Source organism: Lissotriton vulgaris, chromosome 7 (genome assembly GCF_964263255.1).
Source record: "Lissotriton vulgaris chromosome 7, aLisVul1.2, whole genome shotgun sequence".
Classification (NCBI taxonomy): domain Eukaryota; kingdom Metazoa; phylum Chordata; class Amphibia; order Caudata; family Salamandridae; genus Lissotriton; species Lissotriton vulgaris.
In genome coordinates this window covers 372998542-373019253 of record NC_141695.1, presented here as the reverse complement: position 1 = coordinate 373019253, position 20712 = coordinate 372998542, and the positions used below count along the sequence as shown (strand labels likewise).

General features: G+C 47.1%; 1 protein-coding gene across 4 annotated transcripts in view; it reads right to left on the bottom strand.

The window, feature by feature from the left end:
* Nucleotides 1–20712, bottom strand: part of PPP6R1 (protein phosphatase 6 regulatory subunit 1) — a 1178344-nt gene that overhangs the window by 891029 nt on the left and 266603 nt on the right. For all 4 annotated transcript variants that reach the window (XM_086930305.1, XM_086930304.1, XM_086930307.1 and 1 more), the window contains exon 7: nucleotides 18704–18817. In XM_086930305.1, coding sequence (XP_086786431.1) covers nucleotides 18704–18817 — 114 coding nt within the window. The remainder of the gene's footprint in view (nucleotides 1–18703; nucleotides 18818–20712) is intronic.

Below are 20712 nucleotides of genomic sequence, written 5' to 3'. Positions count from 1 at the left end.
TCTGAAGGAGAGGTGGTTCTGTGTAAGGCGGAGGTGGGTGGGGAGAGAATTCCAGGTTTTGGCCGCTAAGTAGGAGAATGATCTTCCTCCCATGGTGGCTCTTCAGATTTGTGGGATCGTGGCGAGGGCTTGATTGGATGATCGTAGTTGGCGGGTGGGGGTGTAAAAGGTCAGACGCGTGTTGAAGTAACTGGGTCCTAGGTCATAGAGGGCCTTGTGTGCGTGGGTGAGGAGACGGAACTTGATTCTCTTGTTGACGGTGAGCCAGTGAAGGTCTCTCAGGTGACCGGAGATGTGATTGTGGCGGGGTATGTCTAGGATGAGTCAGGCGGAGGCGTTCTGAATGCTTTGGAGTTTTTTCTGCAGTTTGGTTGTGGTTCCGGCGTATAGGGTGTTTCCATAGTCCAGTCGGCTTGTGACAAGTGCTTGGGTGCCGTCTTTCTTGTTTCGGTGGGGATCCATCTGAAGATCTTTCGGAGCATGCGTAAAATGTTGAAGCATGACGACGAGACGGCGTTGACTTGTCTGGTCATTGAGAGGGATGAGTCTAGGATGAATCCCAGGTTGCGAGAATGGTCCGTTGGTTTGGGCGCGCTGCCAAGGGCCGGTGGCCACCATGAGTCGTCCCATGCAGAGGGGGATGATCCTAGGATGAGGACTTCCGTCTTGTCTGAATTCAGTTTTAGGCGGCTCTTCTTCATCCACTCGGCTACGTCTTTCATTCCTTCGTGTAGGTTGGTTTTGGCGGTGTTTGGGTCTTTTGTGAGGGAGAGGATCAGCTGTGTGTCGTCAGCGTAGGAGATGATAAGGTTGTGCTGGCGTGAGATGGAAGCAAGGGGGGTCATGAAGACGTTAAAGAGGGTGGGGCTCAGGGATGATCCTTGTGGTACTCCACAGATGACTTTGGTGGCCTCTGATCTGAAAGGGGGGGGGGGGGGCGAACTCTCTCAGTTCTTCCGGCGAGGAACGAGATGATCCAGTCCAGTGCTTTTTCTTGTATTCCGACGTTGCTGAGGCGTTGTACAAGGGTGCTATGGCAGACCGTGTCAAATGCTGCGGAGAGGTCCAGGAGGATGAGGGCAGCTGTTTCCCCGTTGTCGAGCAGTGTTCGGAGGTCGTCTGTGGCTGCGATGAGGGCGGTCTCGGTGCTGTGTTTGGCTCGGAAGCCGGATTGTGAGGGGTCGAGGGAGCCGTTAGTCTTCTCTATGACTTTGGCAGGGAATGGGAGGAGCGAGATGGGGCGGTAGTTCTTAAGTTCGGTGGGGTCTGCTGTAGGTTTCTTCAGGACGGCATTGAGTTTGGCATGTTTCCAGTTTCCGGGAAGGTAGCGTTGTAGAGGGAGCAGTTGATGATATCTCGGAGTTGGGGTGCGATGATGTTTGTTTAGAGAGCTCGCAATGGTGCCACCTAGTGGAGTAATTACCAGGAGGCATTTCCAGCTTGGAGCGAGTGAGACATAACTGGTAAGGTAAAAAACATATATACCCCCTGTTGAGCAGGTCCTGTGTAGTTGTATAGGTTAGTGTGACAGGCATAAGGTAAGCACCCTGTCCCACAAGCCCCCAAATGCCACGTAGGTCACAGGTGTCTGCAAGGTGTGGGCGTTAGTATGCTAAAGTAAAAATAAAAGTGGGCAGTCCGGATGAGCCGTTTAACATCGAAATCACACTGTTCCCAGCTGTGCTGCGTGGGCTGGTGTGGCAAGGAAGGTGACAGCGTCTTGTATTTTGCACCTGATGAAATAAAAAAACATATCTGCCAGGGCCCTCAGTGCACGTCCTTAATGCTTTTACCATGCTTACCTAAAAGGGGAGCTAACAATGCTCCATGGGCTAAGGCGAAGGGTGCCTGCACCTTCTTGGGCTGCAGAGACAAGGTAAATGGGAAAAGCGTAGGCATAACAATCGGTAAGTATCGTAAAACACTCAGTAACATCATCGTCGGGCCGCTGGCTGAAGACCTGGCTTAACCAGGAAATTTCTCTGAATCACATGATCCTTAAAGATTGCCTTTCGTTGGATAGAGCCAGCAGGATCCCATGGTTGGCCTACATTAAATCAATATTTTCTAAAATAGGGAGACCTGAGCTTTTCTCCTCCCCCGAGAGTATAACAAGAGAAGATGTCGGACAGACAAAAATGCATTGTTGAATTTGTTGTCTCTAGAGAGGGAGGAGATGGAAATGAGGAAACCCACCGTTAGAGCCAATTTTTTACTTAGCTCCCATGGACTCGAGCCCTATCTTATCCTGGTGACCCGCCCTTTCCATCGGCACTTGTTAACAAGATTTCATTTTAATTGAATTCATCTGACATTGGGCTGTTTTCCTACCTGGGGCACCCCAGAAAATTCCAACCCTTGTAAATGTGATAATTTCTCCGCACAAGACACTTTACATTTGATTATGTTTTGCGAATACTACTCAGACATCAGGAAGAAGTTCTTGTTGCCTATCCTTAGGGAGGCAGGGTTTTTACAGGTTAGGCCAGCCCTCCTGTATTTACAATTGCTAAGTAGCCCCGCATCATATTTCACGTCGCCAGTTTCCTTGTAGCTGGAGTGCGGATCAAGAAAAAGTATTTGTGCCCCAATTATCTGAGCCCGATTTTGATTGTATGGAATATCTATTTTTAGACTTATGATGCTAATGTATTGTCAATTTGAAATAGATTTATTGTATTTCACATTATGATGAATTTAAAAAAAAATTAACATTTTTACATCGTAAAACTGTTTTCTGTATACGATTGTACCTGTGTCTTTTTATGATATTAATTTATCGAATAAAAGTGTTTGACTGACTGACTGACACTCAGTAACAGCTTTTATACATTGACTTAGTTCGAAAGGGGATACTCCGTAACGATAGTCGCTGTACTCACGGTTTGACTCTTGTGTCAGCTCAAGAAACCTGCCCCGTCCTAACACCAGATCGGAGGTGACTGACTGTGGTTTCTGGCCTGCTTAAAGTACTCAACAGTCATACTGTGGGAGGTTCCCCCTTCCGGTCTGCCCTGTCATCACTAGCTCGAGTGAGTCTGCGTGTATGCAGTACGCGTGTTTGCCAGAGTGACGCGTATGCATGCCGGATGCCTAGGGATGGCTGCGCATGTGCGTAGAGAGCCGGGTGAGAAATTGACTGTTAACCCATCATCTAGGGTACTCAACATGGATGAGACAACAGCACTAGAAATGGGGTTAGGATTTGTGCCCACCCCAAAAAGACGATAACCTCAGGCTGAACTAAGAACTTGTAATGGCAGAGTTTTTGGCTCTATTTAGCAGTGATATAGATCTTAGTCTTGCTCACATCTAGTATAGGTATTCTTAGCTTGTGTTGGCCCTTTTAAGCCCTTTCTTCCAGACCTAGAAGAGGATTGCTGCTTAATATGATGATAGATCCCTTATTCTTGACTCTAACCTGTCTATTGCCTATTGGCTTTGACATACTTGACACATTGGTATGGTTTATGTAGGTATTCTGGCAGAGCTAAGGGGCATTTCATCCCTTTCAGGCCTACAGGCCTAGAGCTAGAGGGACTCCATCTTGATGAAGCTGAGAGGCTTTTCAGGGTAAAGGTAAAGTTTATAGTTAAGGCTGTTGTGTGCTAGAGGAAAATCCGGTTAGGACTGCTTCTTATCCGAGAAATGTGTTTTTCTCTTGGGCCCAGACGTAACAAGCAGATGGCCACTGCGGTTGCGTGGAAGCCTGGGAGCTGGCACAGGAATTCGGTAGGAGGCAGCCCTCTGGTGGAAATTTCCATGAGGGGAGAGGAATCCATATTAGTGAGCTACAGGAGAGGAGGAGTGTTCAGTTCAGCTTGGAGTTCAGTTCAGCGTGGTGTTCATTCCAGCTTGTGTGCAGAACAGCCTGGAGCTCAGAACAGCTTGGAGCTCAGAACAGCTGGGAGCTCAGAACAGCTGGGAGCTCAGTTCAGCTTGGAGCTCAGTTCAGCTTGGAGCTCAGTTCAGCTTGGAGAGAGAGAGAGGATATCTGCTGAAGCTGCAGAATAGAGTGCAGTTCTTGAATGGAGAAAGAAGGCCGACGATTGCTGAAGATGAGGAGAGAGAGAGCAGTGCAGAGGGCATCAAAGAAGGCTGTCAGCTGGAGCAACTGAATCAGAGGCGTGGTGATGTGGTGAAGGAGGGAGAGACAGAGAGAGCCCTAATCCCACCAGAGGCAGAGAGAGCCCTGATCCCACCAGAGTCAGAGGGAGAGAAATCTTCCTTCTAATAGGTGAGGTAGTCTGAACTAGTTACACTTACACTTACACTTTAATCTTGTTCTTATTCCCTAGGCTATTGTATGTCTAATCTTTTCCCTTTCAGCGGTGTGTTCCTGTTACCCCGCAAATAAATTGTATGTTTAATCCTTTTCTTTCAGCGGTGTGTTAAAGTTACTGCTAGTTATAGAGACCCCATAGTTTTGTATATGTGTATTTTATTATTGCTACAATAAACATCCCCATTAATTAGTGAATTAGTGTGCATGAGTTTTTTTATGATAAAGCTAGCCTGGCTTCTAGCCAGTTGCCGGTGAGCCACTGATGGATCAGAAGGGGGTAGGAGCGCTTAAATCAAGAAATAACTCAATCACATAGTGTGTATATCTTTGTCCCCATACAGTGAGGGTAATCTTCTTTCCTGGTAGGTATTACTGTTTGAACAGATGCTACCCCTGATCAGGTAAGTAATAGTTAGGGAGAGAGGAGACCTGCAACTAAGGGACCACGGTAGTACACTCTCCCATAATCCTGTAAACAGCGTCTTCTGTTCCAAAGCATAGGTAACCTTTTTCTACTAGTCAGATGTTATAGCCAGAACAGATGCTGCCCCTGATCCGGTAAGTCTGAATGAATAGGGAGAACAGGGAGCCCTTGAGCTAGGGAATTGTTGACACTAAGTAATTCGGCTAGCCCATAATATTATTGTAGTAGCAGACCCTTAGTGAAGAGACATATATCTGAAGGTGTTCATAGGAATGTGGTCGTCGTTGATATGCGGCGTTAGTGAGAACGCTGGGTTGGATTACCAGCGTGGATACCCACAGGATTGTGGCTTGTGTAAGTGAGAGCGTCAGGGGGGATACTGGCGTGTAGGTTTGCCGGATTGCGAACCGTTTGGAAATAAGGGAGAGCACTGGGGCTGCAGACCCACGTGTGTAGACGCAGCGGATTGTGTGTCATATCTGCCCCAGGGTAGATTAGTCTGGGTCTGAGTGGCCGCGAGACTATAAGTTATCCTTAGTAATCAGTGAGTATTCTTAGTATCCCTATAGATTTAGTGGTGTTTCTAATAATATGAGCTTGTATATTGCGAGTTCCCCATCCTCAGGTAGGTACCCAGGTGCCTGGATAGATGGTCCTGAGGAGGGAGGTGGTTACGTTCTGGCTGGGTTGGAGGGGCCCCTAGGGGCTGATCCCATCTAATCAGAAAACCCGGCCATGACAGAACTACACCAACTTTTTAGCAAAATCAGACTCGGGGCTTTCTTCGAGGATACGAGCACACCAGAATAGGATGACACAGGATTGAGACCACCCTCAAGATTTACCCCCACAGCAGGCATGGTCCCGAGCGAGGTGCTCACTTTTGAGAAGGCAGTTCTCAAGGAGGCCAACCTCCTAAAACCTACACCCACCTACAACAATATGTTTAACAACCTACGAGATGCCGTCAACTCACTGAAAAATGATGCCACAATCATAATCAAGCCTGCAGACAAAGGGGGTGCCACAGTTATACTTTACATCAAGGATTATGAGCTCGAATGCACACGGCAGCTCAATACCCAATACTATGAACTACTCGAGACCGACCCTACTACACGCCTACTAGGACAGATCTGCATCTTGGTGAACAAAGCCTCCACAGAGCGGTGGATTAAATCGAAAGAAGCGGCATTCCTGGTGAATGAAACTCCCAGGATGCCTTACTTCTATCTCCTCCCGAAGATTCACAAGGGAGCCACCCCATGCCCCGGCCGCCCCATAGTGTCAGGCATTGGCTCCCTCCTGGAACCACTGAGTCAATTTAGTGACCACTTTTGTGCCCTCTGGTCCAAGCTACGCCAGCCTACCTCAAAGACACCCGGGATGTCCTAATTCTGATTCAAGAAATCAACGACAACATGGAGGAAATCAATCTACTCCTCACACTTGATGTGGAGGCACTTTATAAGAAACATTCCCCAGGATGCCACCATCAAAGTTGTTTAATCTCCTGAGAGGCAGATCTACCTTCATCATCGCCCTAATCTCAGTGGCCCTTACTAACACATTTTTTTATGTACAAAAACCACCACTTACCACCAGGTACAGGGCACCAGCATGGAGAGTACCTTCGCCCTGAGTCTGGCGGGCCTGTACATGTCCCATTTTGAAGCGGTCTACATCTTCACAGAGACGAACCCCTTCCATAGAAACCTTGTGACCTGGAAGCGATACATTGACGAAATCTTGATCCTCTGGAGGGGTTCAGAGACAGCGTCCAACACATTTCATGAGTGGATCAGCAATAAGGATACCCATCTCGAGTTTACCACGACTGCCAGCAAAAAGGAGATTCCGTTCCTGGACCTACTGATAAGCCTTGAGGATGGAGAACTACACACTACAACCTACAGGAAGAGTACATACTGCAACAGCCTTTTTAGTTTTAAGAGCGATCACCCAAAAGCTCTCAGGGAGAACCAACCCTACGGCCAGTTTTTGAAGATCGGACGAAACTGCAGCAGAATAAACAAGTCTAATCAACTGGCCAACAACCTCGCTGAGTGGCATTATCTGAGAGGTGATCACAAAAGCCAGGAGGTGTGCCAGGAACAATACCCGTGAAGGACTACTGGAAACGCAGGAACCAAAGACCAATAAACTGATCACATGCGTCACCACTTTCACTCCTTTAGCCAATCCAATCAAGAAGATAATTAACCAGAATTGGAGGATCCTCTACAGCGATTCACTGGATCTGCCACCACCTCGCTTCGCGTTCAAAAGAACGAAGAACCTACGAGACCAACTGGTGAACACACGCCCACGAAAACCACAGACACCAAAGGAAACCACATTGTGGAATCTCCCTGCAGTCACAGGACATTATCCCTGCGGCACATGTGGGGCATGCTCATCCACGAGACTCACGAAAACACTACAATTGGAAAGTTTTGTGTGGGAACACCACAAACACACAAATTGCAACACTACCAATTGTATATATCTCATTTCATGCCCATGATCCCTCATATATGTCGGGATGACAACACAAGCGATCAAAGTGAGGATCAGTGAACACAAGAGCACTGTGAGACGGGCCCGCACAGCCACCAAGCTTACCAACCACTTTATTGACAAAGGCCATCCATGAGAGGCCATTCACTGGACTATCCTAGAGGCCAACCCAGGATGGAACAGTTCATCACTTCTAGGATGCGAACATCATTGGGTTCATCGCCTTCGCACCAACACACAAGGCTTGAACGATGAAATCCCATGGTCAGAGCTGTAACTTTCCCTCGTCTCACTCGCTCTCTCTCCTCCGCACCCATGAGACTAGCCTTCTGGTTTTGTTGCCATGAAATGACTGCCACTGGGCGTACTTGCCATGTAAGATCATCTATCGTGCCTTGCTGCATACAAAGGATGTTGCATCTCCACCACACGCACGATGTGCACTAATTGCAGCTTTTGTGAATAAATCTTATTTTGTTCCCCTCCCCCAGTATACATGCGCACACATGTAACTACCCTTGGGAGTCTTCATTACCATACATTGATATCCATACACGGGGTTGGGGGTACCCCACAGCATGAAGCACCTTCCACCAATTGACCCAATTGTGTGATTCTCACTTTTTTGACCTGTATACCGATATATACAATATATGATTAGGACTAACACTGAACAGGGGTGTCAGTTCAGCGCTAACACGAACTACATCAGTAAACGGCATCACTTTCCATTTACTTTCTCACCCGGCTCTCCTACGCACATGCGCAGCCGTCCCTAGGCATCCGGCACACATGCGCGTCCCTCTGGCAAGCGCGTACTGCATACACACAGACACACTCGAGCTAGGGATGACAGGGCAGACCGGAAGGGGGAACCTCCCACACTATGACTGTCGAGTACTTTCCTTTAAGCAGGCCAGAAACCACAGTCCGTCACCTCCGAGGTGGCGTCAGGGCGGGGCAGGTTTCTGGAGTCAAACCATGAGTACAGCGACCATCGTTACGGAGTATCCCCTTTCGAAGTAAGTCAATGTATAAGGAATATGCTACTTACCAGTATGCATCTGTTCTTGGCATAGAGGGCTGCAGAGTGGGGCATTATGAATAGATCGCCATCTGGTGTTGGGCTCGGATGTTTGCACTTGTTTTTCTCTTGGAGAAGTCTTTTGTAGTCACAAGGCTGGTGACTCCTCCCTTGGGTGACAGTGCGCATGGGGATCGGCTCCATCCTTAGATTGTTTTGCCATAGAAGGGTTAGATGGAGTAGTATGATAGAATACAGAAAGAGATGCCCATGTAAGTGTATCTAAATAAGATAATGTTGAACAGACACAGGTTTCCAGGGAGGCAGGGAGGGCATGTACCACTCTGCAGCCCTCTATGCCAAGAACAGATGCATACTGAAAAGTAGCATATTCCGTTCGAGGCATATGGGCTGCAGATGGTACATTATGAATAGATTACACAGCAGTTACCTCTCTAGCGGTGGTCACCAGTGTATGTTGCAACAGTCTGAAATAAAGCTTTTAATACAGCCTGGCCCACATTTGCTTCTTGTCTTGCCTGCACGTCAACAAAGTAGTGTTTGGCGAAGGTATGTAGTGTAGACCTAGTTGCTGCTTTGCATATGTCATCTAGGGGAATGTTCCCTAAGAATGCCATAGATGCCCCTAGTTTACTTGTAGAATGAGCTCTAGGGGGAACAGTTAGTGTTCTTTTTGCCTTTATTTAACATATCTGTATACATTTTACAATCCACCTGGCAATGCCTGCTTTAGATATAGGGTTGCCTTTATGTGTTGGGAAAAACGCTACAAATAGTTGTTTAGTTTTTCTGAAAGTTTGGGTTCTTTCTATGTAATATAGTATTGCCCTTTTGACGTCTAGTGTATGTAGGGCCCTCTCTGCTACCGTCTGTGGCTTTGGAAAAAAGACTGGTAGTTCCACTGGCTGATTGATGTGGAATGCTGAAATTACTTCAGGCAAGAACTTTGGGTTTGTTCTAAGAACCACCTTATTCTGGTGTAACTGTAGAAATGGTTCTTGTATTGTTAATGCCTGTAACTCACTCACTCTCCTGAGGGAGGTAATGGCTATAAGGAAGGCCACCTTCCATGTAAGAAATTGTATTTCACACCTATGCATAGGTTCACAGAGTGGCCCCATTAGTCTGGTGAGTACTATGTTGAGGTTCCAGACTGGAGAAGGTGGTAGTCTTGGTGGAATAACTTTTGAGGCCTTCCATGAAAGCCTTAATTGCGGGTACCCTAAACAGGGATAGATGTTGCCTGTTTTGCAGGTATGCTGCTATAGCTGCAAGATGTACTCTAATGGAGGTGTAAGCAAGGTTACATTGCTGTAAGTGGTATAAGTAGCAAATAATATTTTGTGTAGATGCGTCCAGAGGGTTGATGTTGTTACTGTTACAGTATACAGCAAACCTTTTCCACTTTGCTGGTGGTGAGACGTCTTGCTTGCTTAATAATTTCCATACAGTTTGGAGGTAAATTCAAGTATCCAAATTCTAAGATCTCAGGAGCCAGATCGCTAGGTTCAGTTGTTTGGGATCTGGGTGCATTATTTCTCCATGGTTCTGTGTAAGGTGCATGAGTGAGATTCTTAATTTTTTGTGTGGCACCTGTGAGAGTTGTAGGAGCGTGGTGAACCACAGCTGCCGTGCCCACGTGGGTGCTACCAGTATCATGGTCATTGAATGTTGTTGCAGTTTTCGAACCACTAATGGAATTAGTGGGAGAGGGGGAAAAACGTATGCAAATTTGTTGGACCAATTTATCCATAATGCATTTCCCTGCGACAGGTGGTGTGGGTACCTGGATGTGAAGCTTTGGCATTTTGCGTTCTGATGAGTGGCAAAGAGATCTATCTCTGGTTGTCCCCATCTTTGGAAGAATGGCTGCAGTATTTGGTTGTGCAGTTCCCATTCGTGTATTTATTCTGACTCTCTGCTTAAGATGTCTGCTATCTGATTTTGAACTCCTGGAAGGTGTTCGGCTAACAGATAGATGTTTTGAGGAATGGCCCATCTCCAAATATCCTGCGCTAGTCTGGATAGTTGGAGAGAGTGTGCCCCCCCCCCCCCCCGTTTTTGAATATAATGCATTGCTGTCATGTTGTCTGTTCTGACCAGGACTGCTTTGTTGAGAATATGCATTTTAAAAGCTTTTAATGCTAGAAACACTGCTAGTAATCATATGAGCTCCCCATCCGGTGAGCGATGCATCCGCTGTTAGTATCACTTGTGGAATTGGCTCTAGGAACGACCGCCCTTTGGAAATGTTTGTTGTATTCCACCACTTCAGAGAGCGATGCGTGCGGTTGTTTACCAACACCAGGTCTGTAATCTGACCTTGAACCCGATTCCACTGTGTTGCTAGACATTCTTGAAGCGGACGCATTTGTAGTCTGGCATATGGGATTAACAGTATGCAAGAGGACATCATCCCTAATAACTGCATGAACACTCGAGCTGGTAATGAGTGTTGCGGTTGAAATCTTTGAATTAGGGTGAGCATTGTCTGAATCCTGACTGGATTTGGGTATACTATGGCTTTTTCTGTATTTATAGTAGCCCCTAGATATTGTTGAACCTTGTTTGATTGCAGGTGGGATTTTGTGTAGTTCACCGTAAACCCTAGCTGGTGCAGCAGTTGAATTGTCTTTTGTGTGTTTTGAAGACATTCCTCTTGTGACGTGGCCTTTATTAGCCAGTCGTCCAAGTAAGGGAAGACGTGTATTTGCGGTCTTCTTAGGTGTGCTGCAACCACTGCTAGGCATTTTGTGAACACCCTTGGTGCTGTTGTGACCCCAAACGGAAGGACCTTGAATTGATAATGTTGTCCTTCTATTACAAATCTGAGGTATTTTCTGTGAGCTTTGTGAATTGGGATATGAAAGTAGGCGTCTTTTAGATCCAGTGTAGAAAGAAAGTCCCCTTTCTTCAGTAAAGGAAGTTCCTGTTGGAGCGTGACCATGAGGAAATGTTCCGAATTTATGTATGCATTGAGAGGTCTGAGGTCTAGTATAGGCCTTAGAAATCCGTCTTTCTTGGGAATTCGAAAGTATAGAGAATATACTCCTGTTCTTCGTTGATGTTGTGGAACCTCCTCTATCGCATGCTTTTGTAGCAGTGATAGTACCTCCTGTTTTAATAATGTCAGATGATCTTGACTCATTGGACGCTGTCTGGGGGGGATGTTTGGTGGGGTTAGCAGTGAGTTCTAGGCAATAACCATGTTGGATAATTTGTCTCACCCATCTGTCTGATGTGATGTTTTCCCAGACAGGTAGGAACTGTGATAGGCGTCCCCCGACCGGTGTTGTATAGTCTGGGGGGAGCTGTATGAAGTCACTGTTTTGGGGTAGGAGAGTTGCGGTTGTTGTTGTTTCCGCGACCTCTACCTTTGTTGTTGTTACCTCTGTAACTGCCTCTAGAATTACCTTTAGGTGATGTTGGTGTAAAAGAGGTTGATTGCTGAGTTGTGCCTGTATTTTTTGATCCGCCTCTATAGGTGGACCTACGAAAGGAACCTCTCTGAGATGGCTGTTGCAATGCTCCCATTGACTAAGCCGTTTGTGTCCTTTTTCATTTTTTCTAACGCCTCATCTGTGCTTGAGCCAAAGAGTGCTTTCCCATCAAAAGGCTGGTTCAATAAAGAAGTTTGTACCTCCTGTTTGAACCCTGAGCCATGCATGTCTTCTTAACATGATACTGGTGTTTATAGAGCTTGCCGCAGTGTCTGCTGAGTCTAAGGCGCATTTAATGGAAGTGTTAGTTATTATCTTCCCTTCTTGTATCAGCTGTTCCGCCCTTTTTTGATGTTCCTTAGGGAGATGTGTAATGAGTTTCTCTAACTCATCATAATCAGATTCCGTGCTAAACTTAAAACTCATCTGTTCCCAGTCATCTAATTCACTTCTTCCCCCTGACCTTGGCTTTGTTCTCTCCAACTTCTGCTTCTTGAGACATAGTAGCTATCTAGCGCGGGGACACACTATTTTTAGTGTAGCCAGGCGCTCTAGAAATGGCTTTATTATTATTATTATTATAATGAGCTCTATCATAGCGTGCAAGTAGCGCTTGAGTGTTTGCTATGCGCCAGCTGTTCGCTGCTTGAGATGCTACTCTCTTGCCAGAGGCATCTATTAACTTAGACTCCTTGTCAGGCGGAGGAGCTTCTCCTGTTAGTGAGTTCGCCCTCTTACGAGCATTTGAGACTACTAACGAGTCCAGAGGTATTTGGCCCTTAATAAATACTGGGTCTTTTGGGGCTGCCTTATACTTTTTGTCAATTCTTGGGTTTAACACTCTAGCCCTCACAGGATCTTTAAATATATCTGATGTGTGAGTGAGGAGACCCTTAAGCATTGGTAGGGTCCCTGAAGATTGTTGTGCAGCAGGTAGAGTTTCTAAAAAGAAATCTTCTATCTGAGGTTCTGTATGCAAATCAACCTTGTGGTATTTTGCTGCCCTGTTAATATATTGTGCAAAACCCAAATTATCATCAGGGGGAGAGGGTTTTGAGGGATACAGGTCAGGGTCATTATCATTATCTGTCACTACATCATAATCTTCCCATGGGTCTGTGTCTTCTGGGATAGTATTGTTATCATCCCCATGAAGGTCCCCATCCCCAGTGTCACTTTCTACATCTGTTTGAGGTGTAGATGGGCGTGGTGTAAAAGGTCGAGAGATAGCTGGCAGAGTATGAGGAAGAAGAGAAGAGGGTGTGTCCATAGGCTGTGGAGAAAGGGGAGGAGTTGTATTTGTCCCCATTGTTCTCTTCTTAGGAGGAGGAGCTCTCCCCTTCAACGGTTGAGTCTTCCTCTTTTAAGGTGGTTTTGTCCATTCCTTGCCAGTTTGTGGATCAATGAACAAAGTCCTTTGTTTTGGATCTGTCTCTTGCTTCTGTGTTGGTACCGAAGCCTTTGGGTCCGATAGGTGCTTTTGCTTCTGTGTCTCGGTGTTATGTGTTTTCGGCACCGAGAGTTTGCTTGAGTCAGATTTTTTCGGTGTCGAGGGAGTCTTCGACATCGAAGCATGTTTCGGTTTGGACATGGAATGTTTCGACTTCGAGCTCTCCTTGGTATGGAGCTTCGGTTTCGATGTAGACCGTTTTTCGGATCAGACATGATGGGAGACAGAGTGTTTCGGTTTTGTTGCCAAGCCAGAAGGCGGGGCGTCTGAAACTTTTTTCGGTTGCCTGACCGGGGTCGACACCAATCTGGGACGGTTTTTTGGCAAAGGGACGTCGTCACTCACGGTTTGATGAACGTCGACTTCTTCGACATCAGACTCGTCCGCTTCTGACCCCGATCCGTCCTCATCTTCTTCCTCCTCGGAGTGTTCGACCTCGAACAGTTCTGGGATTGCATCTGACTCCATCCTCGACATCTCGTGTCTTCGGGCTCGACGGTTTCTAATCGTCGACTTGGAGGAGAAAGCTGCACAGGCTTCACAATCCCTGGATTCGTGGTCAGGTGACAAACAGAGGTTGAACACCTCGTGTAGGTCCTTGTGTGGGAATTTAGCACCACACGTTGGACATTTCTTGAATGGAGTCCTTTCCATGGACTCCGGGCTGGACTACGTCGAAATAGGCCTCCTGGTCCCATCGACATAGAGTTAGAAATTTTCGGTGTTGACGTCGAAGCGCGTCGAAATGGGAATGAACTCGCGCTCGATAAACAATATAGTCGAATTGGAAAGGGAAGACGCACCGAAATATAACTTTTTCTCGAAGTCGATCCGGAGCGTTTTGATCCTCATCCGAACCCGATGGCGGAAAAAAACAATCTAAGGATGAAGCCGATGCCCATGCGCACTATTACCCAAGGGAGGAGTCACCAGCCTCGTGACTACAAAAGACTTCTCCAAGAGAAAAACAAGTGCAATCATCCGAGCCCAACAGCAGATGGCGATCTATTCATAATGTACCATCTGCAGCCGATATGCCTCGAACAAGCCGTTACTGAGTGTTTTATGATACTTACCAATTGTTATGCCTAAGCGTTTCCCATTTAAATTGTCCCTGCAGCCCAAGAAGGTGCGGGTACCCATCGCCTTAGCTCATGGAACATTGTTAGCTCCCCTTTTAGGTAAGCATGGTAAAAGCAAGGACGAGCACGGAAGGCCCTGGCAGATATGATTGTTTATTTCATCGGGTGCAAAATACGGGATGCTGTTACCTTCCTTGCCACACCAGCCCACGCAGCACAGTTGGGCACAGTGTGGTTTCGATGTTAAACAGCTCACCCTGACTGCCCGCTTTTATTTTTAATTTCGCATACTACCGCCGACACCTTGTAGACAACTGTGACCTATGAGAATTTGGGGACTTGTGGGTCGGGGTGCTTACCGGACTATCGCATACCTTATGCCGTTGCCCGGGAGACCTCCTCCTGTCACACTCTCCTATGCAACTACACATGACCTGCTCAACAGGGGGTATATATGTTTTTTTACTTACTAGTCATGTCTCACACTCTCCAAGCGAGATATGCCTCCTGGTAATTACTCCACTAGGAGGCCCCATTGCGAGCTCAATATACAAACATTTGAGATTTCGGGTTTCTTTTTCTCTTTTGCTTTCTCTGCTCCTATTTTCTAGGTAACGATCAAGAGGGCAGACCTGACTGTTTAGTCATAGCCGAAACTCTCTTTACCATAGGTACCGGTCGCCCTTTTGATTTTTTAGAGGGCTAATGGCACCCCTCTAATTTAATTACCTTTGTGCACTTACATCACTTACACTTTGTTTCTGGTCCTGATGAAATGCCAGAGATCTTTTGGACCAATACAGGCGTGAAACATGTCGACCATATAAAGTTACCACGGCACATTACGCTTCTGCTGGTAACTCCTAACCTATGGGTTTTTTACCCTGCCAAGGGTACCTCTTATTAAACTTCTTCTTGGTAACCCTTAGGCAGTTTTAATATGCACTGCACGCTCAATATCACCCTTCACAAAGATCTTGGCCAAGGAGACCTTTCGGGGGACCCGTAGGGCATTGCACCGCCGGCCCGACGAGGAGCAACTGCCCTATGATGAAGCAGGACATCCTTCGTCCTCCTCGGAGCCGTACTCTGAGATGGAGTCTTGTTCTTCCTCCAGTCCCATGGAGTCCCCGGCTTCTTGTTCCGAATCTTCTCCGAAGAGGTCCGGAATGGAACTTGTGTGCTGGCTCTACATGTCGCAACTTCGAACCAGGCGGTTGCGAAGCAAATTTTTTGTCCAGGAAGCCTTACATGCATCGCAGTCCTGTTCTCTGTGCTACGGAGGTGAGCACAGGTTGCACCCTTCGTGTGAGTCAGTACGCTGAAACGACGAGTGGCACCGAGGCATGAATTTAAATGGACTAGTTCCATCGACTGTGGGGCAGACAGATGTGGGTAGATCTTCCATGAGCTACCAGATCTAAAGTTTTTTTTCTGTGAATACAATAAGCAGAGAATAGGATTACGCGATCAAAAACCATACCGTCAAGGGTGAGTGACTTGCGCACCGAGGGAAACAGAAGAAACAGTGTTGAACCGGAACACAGCAATTCACGTCCAAATCCGATGGCAGAAAACAACAATCTAACAATGGAGTTGACGCCCATGCGCACTATCACCAAAAGGAGGAGTCACCTACCTCGTGACTGGAAAGACTTTTTCGAAGAAAAACAACTTGCAAACATCCGGACCCTACACTAAATGTCAGGAATATGCAAAGCACGTGCTCTACACGTATCAAGCCTCGAACAGTTTTTTCTCTAGACTTACTCCCTAAGCATGACTGCTTGAAGCATCACTTTCAGCCGCTCTCCATAAACACACTGACATAAAAGGACTACAATTTAGCAAAACCAACTTTCAAAGACAAGACCAGGCAAAAAAGACTTTCCATAGCCCATCTGAACAGTAAGTGAAAGCACTCAATTTCCCAATATCCATTTGCCCAGAAAGTAACCTTACTTCTTGCCTCCTTCTTATTCTCACCAACGTCTCTGGGTGGCTCACCGCCCAGACCACTGGCAGCTCCTCCGCAGGTGCGGAGGAGTTCCGCCTAACTGCCTGGCTCAGAGCCAGCAAATGTAAAACTACACTATGTCTTGCATCGTTTTATTTTGCATTTGCTGGCTCTTAGCAAGCAGTTTTGGGAGGGGTTGGGTCTAGCCATGGCAGGGGGAGTGGAAGAGGAGTGCTATGTGCATTCCACTCCCCAAATGTGCATATGTGTTTTGGCCGGCCATCTCAGGATGACCAACAGACACATTCACTCAAAGGATTTCTCCATCCCAGCTGCATGGAGCAGCCTGGCTGGAGAAACCCCCACAGACTCCCTGGTCTGACCAGGGTGTCTTTCTTGCTCGCTCAGACCAAACTCCGCGCTGCTCTTCAGCACAGGGTTTGGATGGAGTCTGGGGGTCCCAGGGGCTGCTGGGACCCAGGAAGAGGAGTGGTAGCGAACGAGATGCTGGAGGCAGCCAGCGGCAAAAAGTACTTTTTTTTAATAATATATTTCTAACACCCACCCCCTGCGGACGTGTCCCTGGATCACCACAGCAGCCCTCTCTAGTGTCTAAGCAACTCCTCTCACAGTCCTAGGAGACCCAAAACAGGTGACACACTCTGCTGCGAGTTTAGCATCCACCTCGCCCCCGGAATGAGACCATCAAAATGTTATAGGACCGGTTGTTCCTTCCACGGATGGCGTGAATCTCTGCCGCCATCTTTTGAGCCCACCTGCTTAATAGGGTGGATGAGACACTAAGAACCTGTATCAGTCAGATCTTCGCACTTTGTGCACTGTGTGTTGGGGCTTGCACTCCTTCAGGATCTGGTGCCCGCCATATTGTCCAGGCCTCAGAAGCACTCGAAGGGTCCATAGACAACTCTAGTTCTTGGTTCCTGATGTTCCAGGGCAGACCAGTCAGATAACAATCTGTCAGCACCACCGATGGAGCAGACTGGGCAGGCCTCGGTTTTCCGCGATCCTATCAGCTGATCATGCACTTCTCACTCACCGGCCCTTGGCTACTCTGTTCACACAGTCAGGGGCTGAGCTGAAAAAACCTCCTGGCATCTTTGTGCTCTGACAGCTGTGTGCTGGGGCTCATGGCCTACCCACCCTCATTGTCATGGCGTCAGCCATATTGCTTGGCATACGTCTCACCATTCCAAAGTCTCCTCTACTGCAGCAGGGGGCCATGTGGGTAAGCAGTCTTGGGCCCACTTTGGTTCTCCTTTTACTTTTATATTTTACACTTTTAGTACATTTAATTTTAGGCCTGTTAACTTTGACATATTTTATTTTCACTACATGATTATAAGCAATGCTGCTTGTTTTTATAAAGCCTTTCCGGCTACACAACCTGTACTCTTCGTTCAAGGCTTGGAACATTGAACGAGATATCCTAGTACATGCATTGTCCGATCTGAGACAGCTTCTAGCATCTACACACATCACTGCACCAGAACTGTATCACTAACACAGTTGTTTTATTATGTAAAAGTGCACTATCCCTTAGAGGGTCAGAGGGGGCACTCCAGCCACAACGGTCCAGGGACAAATGTTGCATTCGACATGCACCTCCAGGCCCCCCTGTTCTGGATGCTCCTTGGCCAGACCAAGGAGGCACAGATTCTCCTGTGGCAGGTGCAGAGACCAGAAATAACGCATCTGCTAACATTTTACCTCATCAAAAGTGTCAACATGTATTCTCTTGAATGTTGTCTAGCCCATGCTACCAGCATCATTGTATACTGTCTCACTCATGTATTCTGGTTTGTTATACATACGGTTTATCAAGCTATATGCAGCACGGTTCTTCTGTATGACATTTAGAAATGTCTTGCTGCTCATGTCCGCAATTAATACATTGGAGATAATTCTTGGAGACATGTGCATGTACCTCTCGGTGTGTTCATGGACAAAACGAGACTATAGTTAATCATGCGCTGCTCATTATATTGATCGCTTCATAATCATGTTAATCTTAACCCTGTCACTATTGAATGACAAAACTAGCTTGCTAAATTGCATAATTTCATGAACACGATAATGCTTTAGGACACCTATAAAAGAGGTTTTTCTAAAAGGTCCATTACTTAGGGTCTTAGTTACCCCCACCCTCGCCCTTGCTTCAGACTCTTTACAGAAAACACAACATGGAATGGCTACTTAAAACAAATACACTGTAAACTGTTAAAAAATATTTCCCAACAAAGTTACATTTTTAAGTGGTACTGCCAGCTAAACTTTCTCTGCAGACTAAGCAAGCAAATGTAGAAGACATTTACTTATATAACAATTAGGATATAACCTTTTATTCATGTCAATTGCTTAAACAGTAACATCAATATATTGTGTTGATAAGTAGTTGCAAATTTAGAAACAAACCAATTTGAAAATGTCTAGTGTAAGAAATTGCCTTTGATAAAGCTACATAATATTTCTGTCTACTCACTTCAGTCTACGAGGTTCAAGCAACGTTAGCAAAACCTGTATTCCATTTACAAGCACAGATTCATTTGCCTCTCCATCAAACATGTTGTTAAGTAGTTGTCCAATTACCTCTTGCCTGAGTAAAGGGAAAAAAAAGAAAGAAAACAAACTGGCTGAAGAACCCAAGGATAAATTTCTGGAACAAATAAGCATCAAAACAAATGTGTATGTATGAACAGTAAGTTCTGCGCAACAGTGTTGGGGCTCAGCATGCAAAAGTTGTCTGCTGCAAATATGGACCAGGAAATCCACTAAATGTTCCTAGAAGTTAAAATCAAGATTAGTCCATTCATGTTATGAACTAGGATATTTTTATGACAAATTAGGAGTCCTGTCTAACAAATGCATGCCTTGACCACTTGAACAGGTAACATTTTCATTTTCTAATCAGTGGTATTAGGCGAGAGTAATTCTATGTCAGGACCGGAGGCTTCAGATTATGCTATATCTTCCTTCGCTTTATTAACATAAAACTCCACAGCAGCTCAGGAAAATACTCAAACAGTGAAAAAAATGCTTTCAATCCAAAAGCATTTGAAGAAACGTTTTAATAGTCCAAAAAACCACAACTCCCAAGAGTCTCTTGTGCACTTCTAGTCCACAGTCCTTCCACCATGTCTACCACAGATAGATAGCCAGTCCTCTCTTCCTCTTCTTCCTCTTTCTTCGCGCAGATTACGCATTCACCTCACTGACCCAGTTTAGTTCCCTCTTTCTTCGCTGCTCCCACAGCCAGATAAGTGCTTTTCGATGTTTTCCTTGTAGTGTGTGATATTTACTGTATGATTCATTACTACGATTTGTTGGGGGCTTGTCGCGTTGTTTACGCTATCATTCCTTGCAGAGCCCTCAGTCGCGGGAACGCTCTAACCGTTCCTACGCGACTTTCTTTCCCCGATCGAGTGCAGTGACTGAAAAACCCACCAGAGGGCGCCCGCGCGTCTCGCCGACTCCTCAGCGCGTCTCTACAGTTACGGGAGCCGCGCTGAGGAGCCTGCCTGCGCCGGAGCCTGCCCTCGCTTACCCCTCTGACGCCCGGTTACCGGGTCAGTATTCCTGCCTTTCCGACGCCCTGCAGGGGTCTGTATTGCGGCGTAGACCGCGTGAACGTCTTTGGGCGCTTTTTTGGTGCACCAAAACGTATACGTGTGGCTTAGCGCGCTTGAGGGGTAGCTGGACCCGGTCCCGGTGAGGAGGGTCCGCGCGCTGGGGGGTTGGTGCAGCCCTATCTGCCACACCTGTTGGCCCAAAAAAGTAATTGCAGTCAGCCTGTCTGCCCACAAAATTGACCTTACAGTACACCCACTTGGGTGCATATAGTGCCAGGGTTGCTCCTGTCTTTGGTTTTTTTTTTCCCCTTTTGCCCTGTCTAGTGGGGTTTTAGTTTCCACATAATTGATATGGCCCACGACGGGGATTATGAGGAGGAGCCCTACTCCTACCTCCAGGATGATGAATTCTACCAAGCGGTGGATAGTTCCATATACCGCTGTGTGACTGAGGTGGTGGGTCCCATGGAGGACCGCCTCAGCACGCATTGTAGAAGAATGTGCGAAGTTAGCGTCTGCACATTTGGGAGCACCTACTGACCCCCCGGGGACATCGGGCGAAAGGCCGCCAGCACCAAAGAAACCCTGCAGGGAGGGACCCCCTTCAGGGACGCAGGGGGTGGACAGAGGCGCCTTTGAGCGTCTCTGTGACGCCTTTTTTGCTAAGGCGACTGCTGCTCCTCCTGCACCTCTGTCGGGCCCTGAGTCCGCAGAAGACGTGGGAACGGCCCCCTCATCGCCGGTGTACGATTCCCCTGACACGGATGATGACGGGGAGTCGGTGCGCTCTTGGCGCCCCTCGGGGTCAGCCGCAGAGCTTCCTCGGGATGAATCAGGCATGCTGGACCCGGACGAGATTGTCCACCCGCGGTCCGCGGCCTGGACACCGGGGGAGACTGTGGCGAAGTTCGTTGCGGGTCGC